Below are 21,809 nucleotides of genomic sequence, written 5' to 3'. Positions count from 1 at the left end.
TGATGATTTTGAGGAATATTCCACTGTGCATTGTAAGAATGGACATTTATTTAGCCCTCTGCCTGCTTTTTTGTTGGGAGCTGGGTCAACCTGTAACCTGCATGGGTATGGCAGGTATCTTATGACACCTGTTGTGGAACAGACAAACCCAGATGAGTTGTAGTGGTTACCTCAATCAGAAATAATGATTGTAAAAATCTTTTGTGTATTTTTTTTGGTGTTAGGGAGGAGGTTGGGCAAATGTGAATGATAAATTAGAAGATTGATTGACACAAGGAGGGGCAGAATGAAGAGACTATTTGAAATAAGAGTCTGTAGGTGTATGGGATTTGTACAAATGTATTTAATTGAAAGACCAGATATTCTTGCTTACGCTGTGTCCACACCATAGCCTTCTGCAGGCTTTCAGACTGTTCCTTTGGGGCCAAAGATTAAATCGCTTGGAGAAATTTATACCTGTCTAGTTTTAATACCACAGCTCTTCTATCATCTGCTCTTTTTCTAAGCTCAGAGTACCTTTTAAAATGCTTTTAAATTAAACTCAGATGTAAGTATTAAACCTCCATTTTTAACAGATGAATTAAAGTACACTAAATGGAAAATCTGCCAGTATTTAATAGAAATTAACCTTAGGTCAGATATCTAATCTAGTTGTGTTTTATAACTATTCTTCTTAATAACTGTGTAATTTTATATGATACCAAGTTATCTATATTTATCCAAGTCTTTGATTTTTGGGGCACAAACATAGCAGATATTCTGAAAATAAGAAATATAAATTACTAAATTAGCATAATAAAATGGGTAATTTTCTTTTGATTTACATTAATGTCAATTTATTCTTTTTTTGAACAGATGATGAATAAGGTATTTGGAGGTACTGTGCACAAAAAAAGTGTTAGAGAAGATGGAGTCTTCAGTATTAGTGTGGACAACACATGCTCATTGTTCAGGTATTATAGATATTTTTAGATGAATAAGAACGGTTAGTAGAGTACCTGATTTAAAGTTGGGATTATTACTCTTCAAAATTAGAGAATCTGTAATAATGAAATTAAGGCCATCCTAGTGGCCATCGGTGTAATTGTATTTGTTTTCCATTTGAGTGTCAGGATGGCAGAGGGTGGTGGGGAGGCTGATTAGGAATAGTGAAAGCCCTTATGACCTAATTTAAAAACACTTGTGCAGTCTTGGATTCCTGTTTGGAGTTGTGGACTGGGATGCTAACATTTATGGCTTTTCTTTTTTACTCTTTGGCGTACGATTTTAAACATTCGTGTGCCAGGTGTGGCAAATTGATAATGTTTTAAACTATCTTGCATCTGCCACGTGTGTTTGTATATCTCTTCCTTCATGTTTTTTGCTGGGTACTTAGCAAACAGCCAAATTGTTGGACTCATTACTAAATATGTGTTATGTTTCCCTCTTCACTTTCTCTGTGTTGAGCGTAACTTTACCTAGTGTACTATCTTTTAATATAGTGAATGTATTAATTGATTTTGTTGCTAGGTGATAATAGATAAGGTGCTATGGCTCTAATCTATTTGAAGATAGGTGAATGAGCTATTCATAGCTTCCTAGAATCATTTATCTTCTGCTTGACTTAAAAAAAAAATGCTGTTTTCATTCAGTTTTCTTTTTTTTCAACGTTTTTTTTTTTTTGTTTGTTTTTTTTGATTTATTTTTTTTGGGACAGAGAAAGACAGAGCATGAACGGGGGAGGGGCAGAGAGAGAGGGAGACACAGAATCGGAAACAGGCTCCAGGCTCCGAGCCATCAGCCCAGAGCCCGACGCGGGGCTCGAACTCACGGACCGCGAGATTGTGACCTGGCTGAAGTCGGACGCCTAACCGACTGCGCCACCCAGGCGCCCCTCATTCAGTTTTCTAAAGAACCATAAACTTTCCTTTTTTGGGTTTTTCCATGTTTTGGGTAAAGCTCATTTTGGTGGACTATTAATAGTGTTACTTACTTTCTTGATTTTTTTTTTTTTTTTTAAGTAATCTCTACACCCAATGTGGGCTTCAAACTCATGACCCCAAAATCAAGAATTGCATGCTCCAAAGACTGAGCCAGCCAAGGGCTCCCTCACTTAATTCATTTTGACTTAAGTTTCATTTTTCTTTCTTTTTCTTTTTTTTTTTTTTTTAATATATTTTAAGTAATCTGTACACTCAGCATGAAGCTCAAACTTAACTCTCAGATCAAGAGTTACATGCTCTACCGACTGAGCTAGTCAGGTGCCCCTTAAATTTCTTTTTTACTTTAAAACTACATTTCCTCCTTACTGCAGTAAATCTGTAAAGTGCAGGCTGATATCGATTGATACAGAGTTAACCTGTTTTTCTTTTTTTTTGGTGAATCCAAGAAGTCTGTTTATTTATAATTTGAGTATAGTTGACACGATGTCACATTAGTTTCAAGGTACAATATAGTGATTAGACAAGTCTATCCATGATGTGGTTACTTTTTTTTTTTTTTTTTTTAATTTATTTTTGAGAGTCAGAGCATGAGTAGGGGAGGGGCAGAGAGAGAGGGAGACTTAGAATCCAAAGCAGGCTCCAGGCTCAAACTCAAACTCACAAGCCATGAGATCATGTTCCCCTTGTTATCATTTCTTTTAACTGCTAATTATTTTTAGTTATGGGTTTGTTATACGGTTCTTTTTTTTTTTTTTTTTGAATTTGAATTAGTTAACATTTAGTGTAGTAATGGTTTCAGGAATAGAACCCAGTGATTCATCACTTACATATAACACCCGTTGCTTGTCACAAGTACCCTCCTTACTTCCCATCATCCATTTAGCCCACCCTACTACTCACCTCCCCTCCAGTGACCCTCAATTTGTTCTCTGTATTTAAGAGTCTCTTGGGTTTGCCTCCCTCTCTGTTTTTATCTTGTTTTATTTTTACTTCTATTCCCCTATGGTCATGTTTTGTTTCTTAAATTCCACATATGAGTGAAATCATACAATATTTATTTTTCTCTGACTTGTTTCACTTAGCATAATACACTCTAGTTCCATCCATGTTGTTGCAAATGGCAGGATTTCATTCTTTTTGATCATACTGTGTGTAAGGTTCTTAAAGGCTCCATTGACTTGTGCCTAAATTAATTCTTAATGAATAGTTTTCTCCAAATTGGACAGATCAGAAATTTTAAAATCCAATTTATTTTTATCTGAAATAGAGACATAACCCCAGTTGATACACAAAACAGGCCGTGGCTGGTCTCCTCTTTAATTTTGAGGAAGAGCAAAAATAAGTGTATCTGTTCAAAGATTATCATTTTTCAAAACAGCCAAATGGCTCAAAATAATTATATGAACTGAAGCTATTCATTACCAAAATACATTTGAAATCCAGTGCTTATCCATTTCATAATGGAGAGGTTGTTGTTTACATTCATCTGTATCCCAAGTGACTAGTCTTGAGAACCATTTTAGGAGTCATGGTGGTATATGATACTGCAAGAGGATTTTTTAAATCTAAAGATCTGGTTAAAATTTAAAGTTTTTCTGTCTTCTAATTCTACAATTCTGGGACTCCCCTTCATTAATCCTAAACAACAATGATGACAGCAGTTAGTAAACCCAAAACATCGTTTTGGCTTTAATATACTTTTATCTTCTTGCTTTATTTTTAATTAATTTTTTTTAACTTCTTAATATTCAGACCTCTTTCAGATTTTCTCATAATATAAAAAATGTCTTTTTATAGTTGATTTGTCTGAATCAGGGTCAGAGAAAGTCCATGCGTTGCATTTGATAAATGTTACTGACATTTCCTTTAATCCATGCCATTGTTTGGCATGAGAAGTAGAGATACACATTGCTACCAGGTTGTCTTTGTTTCTAGGCCTTTTCAGTGAACAAAGTTAGTCAAAATGTATTCTTTTAGAAATAACAAAATCAGTGTACATTCTTATTTCCAATTAAAATGAATGTTTATAGGGTTTTTATCTAACTCCTTTGATTTTGCATCTCCTTACTGTGAGGCTAAAAATCTCAATTCCTAATTATATTAATTATTTAATATTTATATTACCCTGTGATATGTATGTATTTGTACTCTAGCTGCAAAATAACACTACCAGTATTAGTACTATCACTTTTTGGTAGAAAACTACTGAATATTTAGTTCTCTGAAATGCCTTTTGTTCTTAAGATATTTCCTAATAGGTAAAATTTTGAAATTAGTATTTTGTAGCTTCTTGAAATTATTTTTTATGTGTGTGGTTATACCACCAACTTTATTTTTTCAGTTTTTAAATTTTACAGATTGACTTTTTTTACGTTTATTTTTTCGAGAGATAGAAAACAAGCAAGTGAGGGGCAGAGAGAGAGGGAGATGCAGAATCCGAAGCAAGTTCCAGGCTCTGAGCTGTCAGCACAGAGCTGGATGCGGGGCTCGAACCCTTGAACTGTGAGATCTTGACCTGAGCTGAAGTAAGACACTTAACCCACTGAACCACCCAGGCGCCCCAACAGATTGCCTTTTTTGGTATTTAATGCTCTCATTGACTTTTTTTTTTTAATGATGCATAGAATAAATTTAAATTCCAGCAGAGTTCCACTGTTACATGTTTCTAAATTTTTTGATTTACATGTACGGTGAGCTAGTATTTCTAAAGGGAAAAAACAAACTTTAGTGATGAGTAAGTTCTCGGGATCTAATGTTCAGGGATGATGACTACAGTTAACACAGTATTGTATACTTGAAAGTTGCTAAGAGAGTAGATCTTAAATAGATGAAAAAAATGGTACCTATGCTAAAAGATACGTGTTAACTAACCTTATTGTGGTAATTATTTCATAATACATGTGTATATCAGATCATCAGGTTGTATATCTTTAACTTACACAGTGTCATATGTCAATTACATTTCAATAAAGCTGGAAAATAAAGCATAAGGTCTCATTGATCATGTCTCTAAGATATTTGTATGTTGTGTTTTATTTTTTGTATGTTTAGGGGCCTTCAGAAGGAAGAAATTGTTTTGCTTACCCACGGAGATAGTGTAGACAAAGTAGCTGATGGATTCAAGGTTGTGGCACGTTCTGGGAACATTGTGGCAGGTGAAAATTTTTAAACCTTTGCAGATCTCATTTCAAAAAACCTTATCTGAAAAGTCTAAAAATATGTTCTGTATGAGGTACTCAAAAAGATTTTTTTAAGAGTTATTGTAAATGTTATAAAATTGACCATTAATTTATGAAGGGAATTCAATATTAGATTATTTAGAAGTTACTTACTGGTTTGCTCTGAAATACTTAAAAAAATGTTCGTTAATTCATTCATTTTTTAAAATTAATTAATTTATAGAATTTACTTATTGTTTACATCCAAGTTAACATATAGTGCAACAATGATTTCAGGAGTAGATTCCTTAATGCCGCTTACCCATTCATTTAGCCCATCTCCCCTCCCACAACCCCTCCAGTAACCCTCTGTTCTCTATATTTAAGAGTCTCTTCTGTTTTGTCCCCCTCCCTGTTTTTATATTATTTTTGCTTCCCTTCCCTTATGTTCATCTGTTTAGTATCTTAAATTCCTCATATGAGTGAAGTCATATGATATTTGTCTTTCTCTAATTTTGCTTAACATAATACCCTCCAGTTCCATCCATGTAGTTGCAAATAGCAAGATTTCATTTTTTTGATTGCCGTGTAATACTCCGTGTGTGTGTGTGTGTGTGTGTACCACATCTTCTTTATCCATTCATCTGTTGATGAACATTTGGACTCTTTCTGTACTTTGGCTATTGTTGATAGTGCTGCTATAAACATTGGGGTGCATGTGCCCCTTTGAAACAGCACACCTGTATCCCTTGGATAAATACCTAGTAGTGCAATTGCTGGGTCATAGGGTAGTTCTATTTTTAATTTTTTGAGGAACCTCCATGCTCTTTTCCAGAGTGGCTACACCAGTTTGCGTTCCCACCAGCAGCGCAAGAGATCTTCTCTCTCCGCATCCTTACCAACATCTGTTGTTGCCTGAGTTGTTAATGTTAGCCATTCTAACCAGTGTGAGGTGGTATCTCATTGTGGTTTTGATATGTATTTCCCTGATGATGAGATGTTGAGCATTTTTTCATGTGTCGGTTAGCCATCTGGATGTCTTCTTTGGAGAAGTGCCTATTCATGTCTTTTGCCCATTTCTTCACTGGATTATTTGTTTTTTGGGTGTTAATAAAAAAGTTCATTCTAATAAAAGTTCTCCAGATGCAAGATACTGCCTTTAGAGCTCAGGAAAAATTGGAGAATGGTCTGTTTTTCTGTTGTGCCTTATTCATAATTGGGTTTTTAAATGCCTTCCTTAGGTGTACATGGACATTTGCAAAACATCAGACTAAGCACTCAGGACATTTCTCTGAGCCAGGATTGGTAAAATGTGTTCTGTAATCTGTTTCTGTATGTTCAGGACCTAAAAATGATGTTTATTGTTATTAAAGAGTTACAATAAAAGGCAGGGATTGTGTCCCATGCATGCATGTGTCCCTAAGGGCCTAAAATTTTTACTATTTAGCCCTTTGTAGAAATTTTACCAATCTGTGCTTTAAACCCATTTTTATTCTTGACTTTTCTGAGGAAGAGGAATTGATTTTCTGGCAGTTTGTGATTTTTGACATGCTTACTTGGTTAGTTGTTATGTAAATAATTATCAATCCTAGAAGTCAGTAGAAAATGGGTTTATCAATAAAGTTATTGTTTGAAATGCCACGCTTAACCAATAAGTTGAAGAAAAGATTTGTCATGGATAAACTGAATTGAGTATTCTGCCTGCAATTAGTTAATTAGACTAGTACATTAACATAGAAATGATTGATCATGGTTTTCATCTTGAAATGTTTTTATTTAATATAAAAGATCAACAGTGTTAGATGGCTTATGTATTTTTTTTCGTTCAACAAATACTTGTATACCTACTTTGTGCCAGTCACGGTTCTAGGTGCCAAGGATAGAGTAATGAACAAACTGGACAAAAGTCTCTGTTTAACATTCTAGTTGGGAGGAGGGATGGGACAGACAATACACAAATACAGAATATGTCAAGTGTCAGACGGTGTTTAAGTGCATTGAAAAAATACAGGGAAGAGAGGAGTGTTGCAGAATATGTGTGATTAGGTTTGTTACTGTTTTCTACAGGATATTCAGGGAGGGTATTCCTATAAAATGATACTGGGCATGAAGGAAGTGTGACCCTTCTAGATAGTTGGGGGAAGAGGAGATAGTAGTACAAAACTCCTGGGATGGGACCGTGTTTGAGGAACAGCAAGGAGACTACGTGGTTGGAGCAGAAGAAGCCTGGGGGAGAGTGGTAGAGGTGAGATGAGGGAGGTGTTTGGGGGACCAGAACACAGACCCTTTGAGACCACTGTGAACTTTTTGGCTTTACTCATAGCGAGGTAGAGTTTTGAACAAAGGAGAAACTGAATCTAATTTTAGGCTTACCTTGGCTACAATGAAGAGCAAAGAGGAATGGGTCAAATGTAGGAGTAGGGAGATCACTTAGGAGTCTATTGTAGCAATTAGCAGAGGGGAGTGTAAGGTACAGTGTGGGAGAGGTACAACTGGTCAACAGTTACTGGTTTCTCGCATAGATCTTGTATGTACTTTGTTAGATTTATACCAAAGTATTTCATTTATTTGGGTGCTAATTGTGTTTTCGATTTCAAGTTCCACTTGTTCATTGTTGATGTGTAGGAAGGCAGTGAACTTTTGTGTATCAACCTTAGATCCTGCAACCCTGCTATGATCGCTTATTACTTCTTAGTGTTTTTCTGTGAATTTTTTAGGATTTTCTTTATAGATGATCATGTCATCTGTGAACAAAGACAGTTTTATTTCTTCTTTCTCAATCTGCATGCCTTTTATTTTCATTCTGTTTTTTCAGTGTTTTTTCTCATTGTTGTTCAGTTTTGGTTATTTCTATTGAGATATCCTGTAGCTGAGAGCTTCTTTCCTCAGCTCTGTCCGGTCAACTAATAAACCCATCAAAGGCATTCTTCATTTTTGTTAACAGTGCTTTTTATCCTAGCTTTCTTTTTGATCCCTTCTTAGACTTTCCATCCCTTTGCTTACATTACCCATTTGTTTTTGCATGCTGTCTGCTTTATCCATTAGTCTTAGCTGCTTAATCACAGTTTTTTTAAATGTTTATTTATTTTTGAGAGAAAGAGTGATGGAGGGAGGAGCAGAGAGAGGGAGACAGAGCCCGATGTTGGGCTAGAACTCACAAACCATGAGTTCTTAACTTGAGCCGAAGTCAGACGCTTAACTGACTGAGCTACCCAGGCGTCCCAATCCTAATTGTTTTAAAGCCTGATCTGATCATTCCAACATCCCTGCGATATCTTAGTCTGGGTATCTGTTTCTGATGCTTATGGTATCTCTCTGAACTGTGTTCTTTGCCTTTAGGATGCCTTGTAATTTTTTGTTTGTTTTGGTTGTCATGCATGATGTACTAGTTAAAAGGAATTGTTGTAAATAGGCTTTTAGTATGTGATGGTAAGGTGTGGGGATAGGAAGAGTAGCTCTCAGTTTTTTAGTAAGCCTGGGTCCTTGGGCTGTGGACTTCACAAGTATTCAGTTTTTTCTCACTGTTAGATGGAATGTGATGACTAGAGTGGGCTGGATTTGGAGATTTCCCTTCTAGCAGGTCAGTGGTCTCTGATAGAAAGCTAACTCTTTAAGTGGATTAAATAGTTTCTCCTGAGAGTAGATAGACCTAGTTAAGAAGAACAGAATGTCCTGGTATATTTTAAAATGGTTTCTTTTTCCCTCTCCCTGACATTTACTTTGAGAGCTTAGTCAATCTCCTGGAGGTAAGATTCACAAAAGTGTCAGGGCCCGTGATGAGTGGGTACTCTTGGAATTTTTGTCTCTCAGATTTTCACACTGAATCTCTAGCAATTCACTGATTATAGTTTAAGTTTCCCTACCTCAGCAGTGGTTCCTGTGGATGTTTGCACTCATGGGTTTCTGCTCTGGTAAGTTATGATTCTCTGTGTTCATCTGCAGTCTTTCCAAGGGCGGTGGCTAACTTTCTGTTTATTGTTAGGACAGAGCAGTGTCCTTCAGGTTCTTACATGCTGGACTGGATACTGGAAGTAAGACTGGGTTCTGATAGGTTTTGAAAGGAGAGACAAAGGAATTGCTGTTGGATTACATGTGGAGTGGGGAAAAAAGGGTATAATTGGGCTTTAACTCCCAAGTTTTATGACCTGAGTATCCAGAAAGGTGAAGTTTTTGTTTACCTGATGGGTAAGAATGCAGTCATGTGGATTTGTGTATTAAATTCTAGACGCCTTATTAATGATAGAAATAAAGGTATGAGTAGACATTTGTATATGTAGGTCTAGACTGTAGAGTAGAAAATTGGGCTTGAGGCATAAATTTGGTAGTATACCATCATATGGGTAGAATTTAGAGCCGTGAGAGTGATAGATCACTCCATGTATAGAGAAGAGATTTAAGTGCTCAGTACTGGGCAACTTTCATTTGTAGAGATGGATAAGATGAGGAGGAACCAACAAAGATTAAGAAGGAACAGTGAAATCAGCAATGAACCAAGAGAGAATGGTGTCCTAGAATAGAACCCAAGTAAACAAAATGTGAAGTTCGTTGGTATAGTAGAATGAGTATGAGTTTGGGAGCCTGCTAGACCTGATTTAACTACTTACCTAGCTGTACATTTCTTGATATCTCAGAGCCATAAACAGGGGTAATGCATGCACATGTAAAACATTTAGCCTAACACCTGTTGCTTAATAGGTAATCAGTAATTTCAGAAACACATTAGCCAAGTCCATGAAGGTCTATCTGCAGTTAATAGTATCTAAGAAAGGAGTACTTAGAATATTCTGACAGGCCTAATACGTAAAGTTGGTAGCTGCACATTGCATATGAAAGCTACGTGGGACCGAGAGCCAAAATTGAGTTATCATTGGGGTGCCTGAGTGGCTCAGTTTGTTAAGCGTCTGACTTCGGTTCACGTCATGATCTCACAGTTCACGAGTTCGAGCCCTGCATTGGGCTCTGTGCTAACAGCTCAGAGCTTGGAGCCTGCTTCAGATTCTGTCTGTCTCTCTCTGCCTCTCCCCCACTCATGCTCTGTCTCTCTTTCTCTCTCAAAAATAAACATTAAAAGATTTTTAAAAATTGAGTTATCATTGTATTATGTAGACAAAGTAATCTGGGTGGAGAAGTTGAAAGTACTGTGAAATAATCTCTGTAGGACTTATTTCACTGTCATACATAAAGACCTTTGAAGAAAAATTGTGGCAATGTAGTTTTTGTTTTATGTGTTGTCTTTTTTTTCCTGTAGCTAAAAATACACTGATTTATATCAGTTTTCACATTTATAGAGGAAGAAATTGTGAGGATTTCTTCTATGGATACTTAGTTGAGTCTTCAACATGAAAAAATTTTTAATTTGTGATTATTTTCTCTATAAAGGTATAGCAAATGAATCTAAAAAATTATACGGAGCACAGTTCCACCCTGAAGTTGGCCTTACAGAAAATGGGAAAGTAATACTGAAGAATTTCCTCTATGATATAGCTGGGTGCAGTGGGACCTTCACTGTGCAGAACAGAGAACTTGAGTGCATTCGAGAGATCAAAGAGAGAGTAGGCACATCAAAAGTTTTGGTAAGGAATTTACATCTGGAAGTCTACAAATTTATTTCAGTAATGTTAGAACTCAAAACTGGCTTCATCACCATAGCCCTTAAATGTTGACTGGGTGATGGGATGCTTTGTGAGTTGCATGGTTCAGAGTGCTTTTCCAATTACCATACATACTTGTGCTAAAAGCAGCGTTTTTAAAGCTGATAGGTTTGTTTGTTTACTCAATTTGATTTTTCTTTTAATTTCACCTTTTAGGTTTTACTCAGTGGTGGAGTTGACTCAACAGTTTGTACAGCTTTGCTGAATCGTGCTTTGAACCAAGATCAAGTCATTGCCGTGCACATTGATAATGGCTTTATGAGAAAACGAGAAAGCCAGTCTGTAGAAGAGGCCCTCAAAAAGCTTGGAATTCAGGTCAAAGGTATTGATGAACCCCAGAAGAGTAAATATATATATGAGGATTTATTTAACAAATCAAATCTAGCCTTATGGTTTGAATGAACTCATTGCCTTAACCAAGTACAGGTTTCTCAATAAGCTTATAGTTATGTTTTTTACATTATAAGTGTCTGGTTCAAGGGGCGCCTGGGTGGCTCAGTTAGTTAAGCATCTGACTTCGGCTCAGGTCATGATCTTGCGGTTCGTGGGTTCTAGCATTTCGTCAGGCTCTGTGCTGACAGCTCAGAGCCTGGAGCCTGCTTCTGGTTCTGTGTCTCCCTCTTTCTGCCCCTCTCCTGCTCATGCTTGTTTCTATCTCTCAGAAATAAATAAAGCCTTAAAAAAAATTTATGAGTATCCAGTTCAAGAGGTGTCCCAGTATAAATTTTAAAACTGTTGATTATTCCTAATGTTATATACAGATAACTAAAATTTCAGCTACCATTTTGTTCTCTTCTGTTCATTTCTCTTTTTGGGTTATCTTTTCCCATCTGTAATATTATTTATGGATGAGAATTTCCCAAGTTTTCCTACAAGTATGGATGTACAGATTATTTTACAAACTGAAAGGCTTATACAGAGGAGTGAAGAGTCTATGGTCATCTTTTTTTTTTTTTAATGTTTATTTCTGAGACAGAGCATGAGTGGGGGAGGGGCAGAGAGAGGGGGAGACACAGAATCCAAAGCAGGCTCCAGGCTCTGAGCTGTCAGCACAGAGCCCAATGCAGGGCTCGAACTCACAAACCGTGAGATCATGACCTGAGCCGAAGTCGGTCGCTCAACTGACTGAGCCACCCAGCCACCCGTATGGTCATCTTTTTTCCTAGTTTTTTTGAGAAATCATTGATAACACATCACTGTATAAGCTTAAGACAATAGCCTGATGATTCGATTTTACATGTATTTTGAAAGGATTATCACAGTAGTTCCAGTTTACATCCATCTTCTCATATAGGGACAGTAAAATTAAAAAGGAAAAAATTTTTATGACATGAACCCTTAGGATTTACTCTTAACTTTTCTGTGTATTATTCAGCAGTATTAGCTATAATTGTCATGTTGTACAATATAGCCTTAGTGCTTACTCATCTTATAATTGGAAGTTTGTATCTTTTAACCTAACCTTCTTCCCAGTTCCCCTTCTTTCCACCCTCCACCTCTAATAGTAAGTCTGATCTCTTTTTCTATGAGTTTGGTTTTTTTGGAGTCAACATATAAGTGAGATCATACAGTATTTGTCTTTCTCTGTGTGACTTATTTCTCTTAATACATATAAGGTCCATGCATGCTGTCACAAATGGGTAGGATTTTCTTGTTTTTTTAATGGATGAATAATTTTCCATTGTATATATGTACCACATCTTTATTTACCCATTGATGGACGCTTACTTAGGTTGTCTCCGTATCTTAGCTATTGGAAGTTATGCTGCTATGAACATGGGAATGCAGATATCTTTTTGAGTGCTTTCATTTCCTTTGGATATATCCCAGAATTAGAATTGCTGGATCGCATGGTAGTTTTATTTTTAATTTTTTGAGGATCCTCCAAACTCTTTTCTTTAAATTTTTTTTTCAAAAATGTTTGTTTATTTTTGAGAGAGACAGAGACAGAATGCGAGTGGGTTAGGGGCAGAGAGAGTGAGAGAGAGACACAGAATCTGAAGCAGGCTCCAGGCTCCGAGCTGTCAGCACAGATCCTGACGTGGGGCTTGAACTCATGAGCTGTGAGATCATTACCTGAACTGAAGTCGGATGCTCAACTGACTGAGCCACCTAGACGCCCCCCTCCAAACTCCCTTCTATAGTGATTGTACCAATTTACAATCCTAACAACATTGCACAAAGATCCCTTTTCTCCACATCCTTGCATTTGTTAATCTCGTCTTTTTGATAATGGCCATTCTGACAGGAATGAGGTAATACCTCATTGTAGTTCTAATTAGCATTTATCTAATAGCTAGTGATATTGAGCTTCTTTCTGGGTACCTGTTGACCTTTTGTATATCTTCTTTGGAGAAATATCTATTCAGATCCTCTGTCTGTTTTTTCATTGGGTTATTTGTGTTTTTGCTATTGAGTTGTAGAAGTTCTTTACATATTTTGGATATTAACCCCTCTTATCAGATACATGGTTTGCAAACATTTTTTCTCATTCTGTAGGTTGCCTTCTTTTTTGTTTTTTTTTAATGTTTGTTTATTTTGAGAGAGAGAGAGAGAGAGAGTGAGTGGGAGGAGGGGGGGGCAGAGAGAGAGAGGGGGAGAGAGGGAATCCCAAGCAGCAGAGAATCTGCTCAGCACGGAGACAAGCTGCGGGGCTCCATTTCAAGACTGTGAGATCATGACCTTAGCTGAAATCAAGAGTCAGAAGTTTGACTGAGCCTTCCAGACACCCCTGTGGGTTGTCTTTTTACTTTATTGATGGGTTTCTTTTGTTGTGCAGAAGTTCTTCAGTTGGATATAGTCCCACTTGTTCATTTTTGATCTGTTCTTGTGCTTTAAGGGTCCTGTGCAAAAATTCATTACCAAGACCCGTGTCAAGGAACTTTATTTCTGTGTTTTCTTTCATGGTTTTAGGTCTTATATATTTAGGTTTTTAATCTATGTTGAGTTAACTTTTCTGAGTAGTAAAAGGCAGGGGTCCAGTTTCATTCTTTTACATTTATATATTCCATCACCATTTATTGAACAGACTGTCTTTTCTCTATTGAGTATTCCTGGCTCTCTTATCAAATATTAGTTGATTGTGTATGCTTGGGTTTATTTCTGGGCTCTTGATTCTGTTTTTTTTTTTTGTCTTTTTATGCTGATACCATACTGTTTGGATGAATATAGTTTTATAGGATAGCTAGAAATCAGGAAGTGTGATACTTCTGCTTTGTTCTTCTTAGGATTTCTTTAGCTATTTGGGGTCTTTTGTAGTTAACACATATTTTAGGGGTGTTTTTTCTACTTCTGTTTAAAAAAACCCGTTGGGTTCTTGGTAGGGGTTGCATTAAATCTGTAGATGGCTTTTGGTAGTATTGACATTTTAACAGTATTTTTCTAATCCATTTATTCATTAATTTTCCATTTGTGTCTTTGATTTCTTAAATCAACATCTTGTAGTTTTCATAGTAGAGATCTTTCACCGTCTTAGTTAAATTAAGTATTACTGTTTTTGATACTGTTGTAAATGGGATTGATTTCTCTATTTTTTTTTTTGAAAATTTGTTGTTGGGGCGCCTGGGTGGCTCAGTCAGTTAAGCGGCCGACTTCGGCTCAGGTCATGATCTCGCGGTCTGTGAGTTCGAGCCCCGCGTCGGGCTCTGTGCTGACAGCTCAGAGCCTGGAGCCTGTTTCGGATTCTGTGTCTCCCTCTCTCTGGCCCTCCCCTATTCATGCTCTGTCTCTCTCTGTCTCAAAAATAAATAAACGTTAAAAAAAACAAAACAAAAAAAAAGAAAATTTGTTGTTAACATATAGAGACACTACTGATTTTTGTATGTTAGTTCTGTATCTTGCAACTTTACTGAATTCATTGATCAGATCTAAGTTTTTTGGTTCAGTCTTTAGGGTTTTCTCAATATAAAGTCATGTTACCTGTAAATCCAGACAGTTTGATTTTTTTTCCTTTCCAATTCTGATATCTTTTATTTCTTTTTCTTGCCTGATTTTTCTGGCTAGGACTTGTAGTACTTAGGTTGAATAGGATTGATAAGGGTGGGCACCCTTGTCTTGTTTCTGGTCTTAGAGGGAAAGCTTAACTTTACACCATCTAGTATGATGTAACTGGGCTTGTTGTATGTGGCCTTTATTATGGTGAGATATGTTAACTCCTGTGCCTAATTTGTTAATAGTCACTTTTTTTTAATTTAATTTTTTTAATTTTTTAATTTTATATCCAAGTTAGTTAGCATATAGTACAATAATGATTTCACGAGTAGATTCCAGTGATTCATTCCCTATGTGTAACACCCATTGCTCATCCCACAAGTGTCCTTCTTAATGACCCTTACCCATTTAGCCCATCTCCCACCCATTATCCCTCCAGTAACCCTCAGTTCTCTGTATTTAAGAATCTCTTATGTTTTGTCCCCCTCCCTGTTTTTATATTCTTTTTGCTTCCCTTCCCTTATGTTCATCTGTTATGTATCTTAAATTCCACATATGGGTGAAGTCATATGATATTTGTCTTTCTCTGACTTGGCTTAGCATAATACCCCCTAGTTCCATCCACATTGTTGCAAATGGCAAGATTTCATTGCTGAGTAATACTCCATTGTATATCTATATATACCACATCTTCTTTATCCATTCATCTGTTGATGGACATTTGGGCTTTCCATACTTTGGCTGTTGTCAATAGCGCTGCTATAAACATTGGGGTGCACGTGCCCCTTCAAAACAGCATGCCTATATCCCTTGGATAAATACCTAGTAGTGCAGTTCCTGGGTCTTTGGGTAGTTCTATTTTTAACTTTTTGAGGAACCTGGTCACTTTTTTTTAAGTCCACTAGTAAATTTTTAGTTTTTTTTTAAAATGTGTATTTATTTTTGAGAGAGAGAGAGACAAAGCATGAGCCGGGGGGGGGGGGGGGGGCGTGGGGTTTGAGGTGAGAAGAGGGAGAGCCAAAGCACAGAGCTGTCAGCACAGAGCCCGACATGGGGCTGGAACTCATGAACCGTGAGATCATGACCTCAACCGAAGTTAGATGCTTAACTGAGCCATCATGACCTCAACCGAAGTCAGATACTTAACTGAGCCACCAGACACCCCTAAACTTCTTAGGTTTTAACTGCATTTATGTTTGTAGCTATCTTTAATACTTTTTTTTGTTTTTAATGATTATTTTCAAGAGAGAGTGAGCGAACATGAGCAGAGGAAGGACAGAGAGAGGGAGAGGGCCTGAAGCAGGCCCCAGGCTCCACGCTGTCAGCACAGAGCCCAATGTGGGGCTCAAATCCATGAACTGTGAGATCATGACCTGAGCTGAAGTCAGAGGCTTAACAGCTGAGCCACCCAGGCGCCCATATCTTTAATACTTTTTAAAAACAGGGTGTAATCAGTAGTTACATTGAAATCAAGTCCATACTTTAATGATACAAACCATGCATATTATTGAATTAGTTGGAATTGATGCCAGAAGGTTGACTGTAAAATGAAGACTTGTCATTAAACACGAAGTGAAGACGAGTCTATTTCTTTCTCTTTTGAAGCTTCACTAAAATAACATTACAGGCATAAAACAAATATAATGCCACAGGACAAGGAATAGGGGAGGTGATAGCAGTCTAATGGTGTAACAAAATGTTGGAAGGTGGAAAGCAGATGGATAATGTGGATTTTCTCTGATAAGCTAATGGCTCTTGACCAGGATGCCTCAACTAGCCAAGCTTTTTCCAAAATCCTGGAATGGACCCTAGGAGTGTCTTTACGTATTTCTATCTTGTTGTGAAAGATGCAAGTAAGATATTTTAATAAATTGTAGTTAATTCATTTTGTCTTTCCACCATAACTTGAACTTTGTTTCGTGGTGTTGAAGTGACTGCAGGCATTTTGGGATTAGGCTAAGAAAAAGCTGAGTTGGGGACACATTTAGTTTGGGTTTAGTGGCATATATGTGATTTGTAATCATTTCTATGTGTAGTTTGTGTTAACCATCCTAATATTAACTTGTGATTTAAAAAAAAACAAACAAAAACCTTGTGGTTATTCATTCTTTTTCTTTAAATTTTTTTTTTTTTAACATTTACTTGTTTTTGAGAGAGAGAGAGAGCATGAGCTGGGGAGGGGCAGACAGAGAGGGAGACACAGAATCTGAAGCAGGCTCTGAGCTGTCAGCACAGACCCTGAAGCGGGGCTCGAACCCATGAACTGTGAGATCATGACCTGAGCTGAAGTCATACATTGAACTGACTGAACCACCCAGGTGCTCCTCATTCTTTTTCTTGAAGGGAGCCTCCAAGTTGTAAAAGTTTTATCCTCACAAAAACTTGCATCTGTCCCTGGTAACTGATATAGTAGAATGGAGGACTCTCAAACTTTGGTGGGAGGGGTGTTAAGGGGAGGAAGGTAACAAAGTTGAGACTTGTGGGGAGGCTCAGGGTTGACTTCCCAGTGTGGTGTGGTTCTCTGGGTGATCCTAAAACCGATTGGTTGAATACCTGAGAAGGAGATCCTTTTCCTTAACACAGGAATAAACTGTTCTATCCCTCCACATCGTAAGACTAGATTTACTCTCTACAGAGGCTAAATAAAAGACACTCTGGATTTGGGCATATCAATACCAGGCATAGTTGAGGGTAGAAATAAGATTCTACAGTAGAAACAGTAAGATTAAGCAAAAATCTGTGTACTGAATGGCTACTCCCTCTCCTTGCCACTTTCTGTGTTCCATTATCAGAATGCTGATAGGCAGGAGATTTAGGGTGTCTATTCTGGGGTAATTGACCAGTTTAAGAGAAAGAGCTACAAATTCACGGCTGTATCCCAGTGAAATGACCAGCTGTATTTCGGTGAAACTCACCAGTTGTTCAGCCTTTCTACCAAGTAGAGATCTTAGTCAATTTTTAAGTATCTTGCTGTTTAAAAATAAAAGGACAGGGGCGCCTGGGTGGCTTGGTCGGTTAAGCGTCCGACTTCGGCTCAGGTCATGATCTCACGGTCCGTGAGTTCGAGCTCCGCGTTGGGCTCTGTGTTGACAGCTCAGAGCCTGGAGCCTGTTTCAGATTCTGTGTCTCCCTCTCTCTCTGCCCCTCCCCTGTTCATGCTCTGTCTCTCTCTGTCTCAAAAATAAATAAACGTTAAAAAAAATTAATGAAAAAATAAAAATAAATAAAATAAAAATAAAAGGACAGCCAGAGATTGCTACATATATGTTGATAAACATCAGTTTTTCAAGAGACTAGTTAATTCAGTGTGCACTTCTGAGGACTTTGACCCTTCTATATGAACCACTGCTTTCAATTCCCTTGGGGCTATGTTTCTTCCTTTAGCTTTTCCTTATTGCTCTGGTCGGGCATTGAATACAGGGAAAGCAGCCACCATAATTTATAATGTCATGGCCTTGGATTATTAAATGGCACAGGATTCTCAAAAGAACAAAATTTAATGAGTGCCTATGTCTGGACACTGTTAATCGTGGTTTGTTGGTAGTTCTGTAATATGTAGGCAAGGTAAGTTGTGATCAAAAGATCCATCTAGGTTTTCTTTCCGTGGTTTGACCTGTTATTTATAGTTTTTAAAAATGTTCTATTTTAAAATGTGCTTCTCCCTCTCCTTCAGTGATAAATGCTGCTCATTCCTTCTACAATGGAACAACAACTCTACCAATATCAGATGAAGATAGAACTCCACGAAAAAGAATTAGCAAAACGTTAAATATGACTACAAGTCCTGAAGAGAAAAGAAAAATTATTGGAGATACTTTTGTTAAGGTACCTTTTTGATATCCACATTGTATGCTATTTTTGATGTGAATTTTACTATTTGTTTCCTTGTTATATCAAATAACCAAGTTTACTACCTAATTTTAATTCTTTTTTTGGTTAAGAATTTTAGTGTATGTTGCTATTATACTGATTGGTAGAAACTATTTTATGTTTTAAAAACCATGTTTACTTATGTTGCCAGTCTATTGTTTTAACTATTTAAGAATAGATATTATCAATTGATGTTAGACTTCAGTTCTTTGGATATTTCAATGGCTACTTTTCAGCTTCGAATGTTTCCATACCTTTTTGAATCTCTAAAGCATATGTTCTCAATTTACTTCTGGGAGTTGGTGCAGATTTTATCTCTTGGTCAGGATTGTAAAAGGACTCTGAGAAATTTTGCTGACGGTATAAAAAAGACTGCTATCTTTTTAAAAGATTTGTCTCCTAAAAGGCTGTTTTACTCCTCTTGGTTATAGATTGCCAATGAAGTGATTGGAGAAATGAACCTGAAACCAGAGGAGGTTTTCCTTGCCCAAGGTACTTTACGGCCTGATTTAATTGAAAGTGCTTCCCTTGTTGCAAGTGGCAAAGCTGAACTCATCAAAACCCATCACAATGACACAGAGCTTATCAGAAAGTTGAGAGAAGAGGTAAAAGCTTGTGAGAATTTTAACATAAAGCCTTTCTCCCTCTCGCTCATCCCTCCCTGAATCATTTTTAATTGTACAGTTCAGTAATGTTAAGTATATTTGCATTGTTATGAGACAGAGCTCCATAACGTTTTCATCTTGTAAAACTGAAACTTCATATACCCACTGAACAACAGCTACCCTCCTTTTCTTCTTCCCAACACCTGGTAATCACCATTCTACTACTTTAGGTACTCCATATAAGTGAAATCATATAGTATTTGTCTTTGTGACTGGCTTATTTCTTTTAGCTTAGGTCCTCAGGGTTCATCCATGTTGTAGCATGTGACAGGATTGCCTTCCTTTTTAAAGGCTAAATAATATTTTTTTGTATGTGTACACATTTTGTTCATTTATCTGTCAGTGGACATTTGGGTTGCTTCCACTTTTGCCTATTGTGAATTGTGTTGTTATGAACATGAATTAGCAAATACCGCTTAGAGACCCTGATGTCAGTATTTTTGGCTATATACAAGAAAGGCTGGATCATGGTAGCTCTATTTTTTTTTAAAGGTGTTATTTTTAAGTAATCTCCATGCCCAACATGGGGCTTAAACTTCTAACCCTAAGATTGAGTTGCATGCTCTACTAAGTGAGCCAGCTAGGTGCCCCATTATAGTTCTTTTTTTAATTTTTAAAAGGAAGTTCTTAATATTTCCATGGCAATTCAACCATATTCTAGTCCACCAGCAATGCACAAGTGTTGCTGTTTGTCCACACTTTACCAACAATTATTACTTCCCCCACATTTTTTTTTTTTTTTTGGTAATTCACACTCATTAGGATGGCTATTATCTGTCTTTATTTTATGCATCTTAGTGGATGTGACGTGGTATCTGTGATTTTGACTTGCATTTCCTTAATAACTAATGATGTTGATCATGCTTTTACATGCTTATTAGCCATTTGTGTATCTTCTTAGAAATATCCAGATCTTCTGCACATTTATAAACAAGTTTATTGATTTATTTTTATTTTTAAAACTTTTTAAAAGTTTATTTATTCATTCTGAGAGTGACCAGGGAAGGGGCAGAGAGAGAATCCCAAGCTGACAGCACAGAGCCCAGTGTGGGGCTTGACTTATGAACTGTGAGATCATGACCTGAGCTGAAATTAAGAGTTGGATGTTTAACTAATTGAGTCACATAGCCACCCCAAAAGTTTATTTATTTTTGAGACAGAGAGAAAGAGAGTGCACACATGAACGTGAGTAAGGGAGGGGCAGAGAGAGAATCCCAAGTAGGGCTCCATCTCACAAACCGTGAGATCATGACCTGAGCTTAAATCAAGAGTCAGATGCTTAACAGGTGCCCCCAGATCTTTTGCACATTTTTAATTGGTTTGTCTTTTTATTATTGAATTGTAAGTGTTCTTTATTCTAATTGTAGATCCTTTATCAAGTATGATTAGGTTGTCTTTTCACTTACTTGATAGTATCATTTGGAGAGCTTTAATTTTGAAACACTAGTATGGTATTTTTGTTTTTAATTAAAATTGTTTTTTTAATGTTTATTCTTGAAAGATAAAGACAGTGTGAGCAGGGGAGAGGCAGAGAGAGAGAGGGAGACACAGAATCTGAAGCAGGTTCCAGGCTCCAGGCTGTCAGTAGCACAGAGCTTGATGTGGGGTTGGATCTCACAAACCGTGAGATCATGACCTGAGCTGAAGTCGGATGCCTAACCAACTGAGCCACCCAGACGCCCATCAATTTTTTTTTAATGTTTGTTTATTTTTGAGAGAGAGACAGAGCGTGAGCAGGGGAGGGGCAGAAAGAGAGGGAGACATAGAATATGAAGCAGGCCCCAGGCCCTGAGCTGTCAGCACAGTGCCTGATGCGGGCCTCGAACTCAAAAACTATGGGATCGTGACCTGAGCCGAAGTCGGATGCTTAACCGACTGAGCCACCCAGAAGCCCCTAGTATGGTATTTTCTAATTGTCTTGTATTCTAATGAGAACCAGATCAGAGATGGTGGTTAGGACTGCTCTGATTTATTTATATTTGAAAGGTTTATGTTTAAAATGTGTTTCAAAGAGAAATATGAGGATCAGTAAAATATGTGTCTAATTTCTTATAAACATATGGGAGGAGATATACTTTAAAATATGAAATTTTAAAGAATGGTATTTTAATCTAAGGTAGAAGACAATAGGAGAGGCCAGTAATTTGTCACTCTTTATTTTCCATGTCATTTTGTTACTAATTTGTATTAATTGGCTTTCTGCCTCTGTAGGGAAAAGTAATAGAACCTCTGAAAGATTTTCATAAAGATGAAGTAAGAATTTTAGGCAGAGAACTTGGACTTCCAGAAGAGTTAGTTTCCAGGCATCCATTTCCAGGTAAGGAAAAAAAAAAAAAAAGCATTGCTTGATTTGCCGTTATACCTTCATGTTGAAGAAAAATCAGTTCAGACAATTTTGAAATAATTTTTTATCTCACGGAATATGTAACTTTAGAGAAAGGAAAGGGTGGGTAGGGGATAAAATTCTTCTTAGTATCTATTATATATACTTCATTTTCTTACATAATCATTTTCCATTGTATTTGTGTATATATTATACCAGCCCAGTGAGTCTGGCCTATGATGTTGCCATCAGATGAGAAAAACAAGGCATAGAGATATTTTAATAACATT

At 37.0% G+C, this 21,809-nt stretch overlaps 1 protein-coding gene across 2 annotated transcripts in view; it reads left to right on the top strand.

Annotated features, from left to right (window-relative positions):
- Positions 1–21,809, top strand: part of GMPS (guanine monophosphate synthase) — a 79,737-nt gene that overhangs the window by 36,069 nt on the left and 21,859 nt on the right. For both annotated transcript variants that reach the window (XM_043595060.1, XM_043595059.1), the window contains exons 4-10: positions 856–953; positions 4,974–5,077; positions 10,460–10,653; positions 10,888–11,053; positions 18,335–18,486; positions 18,963–19,136; positions 21,408–21,513. In XM_043595060.1, the coding sequence (XP_043450995.1) occupies positions 856–953; positions 4,974–5,077; positions 10,460–10,653; positions 10,888–11,053; positions 18,335–18,486; positions 18,963–19,136; positions 21,408–21,513 (994 nt within the window). The remainder of the gene's footprint in view (positions 1–855; positions 954–4,973; positions 5,078–10,459; positions 10,654–10,887; positions 11,054–18,334; positions 18,487–18,962; positions 19,137–21,407; positions 21,514–21,809) is intronic.

Source organism: Prionailurus bengalensis, chromosome C2, assembly GCF_016509475.1.
Source record: "Prionailurus bengalensis isolate Pbe53 chromosome C2, Fcat_Pben_1.1_paternal_pri, whole genome shotgun sequence".
In the NCBI taxonomy this organism is placed as follows: Eukaryota; Metazoa; Chordata; class Mammalia; order Carnivora; family Felidae; genus Prionailurus; species Prionailurus bengalensis.
The sequence above is the reverse complement of the archived record's forward strand: the minus strand, read 5'-3'. Positions and strand labels throughout refer to the sequence as shown.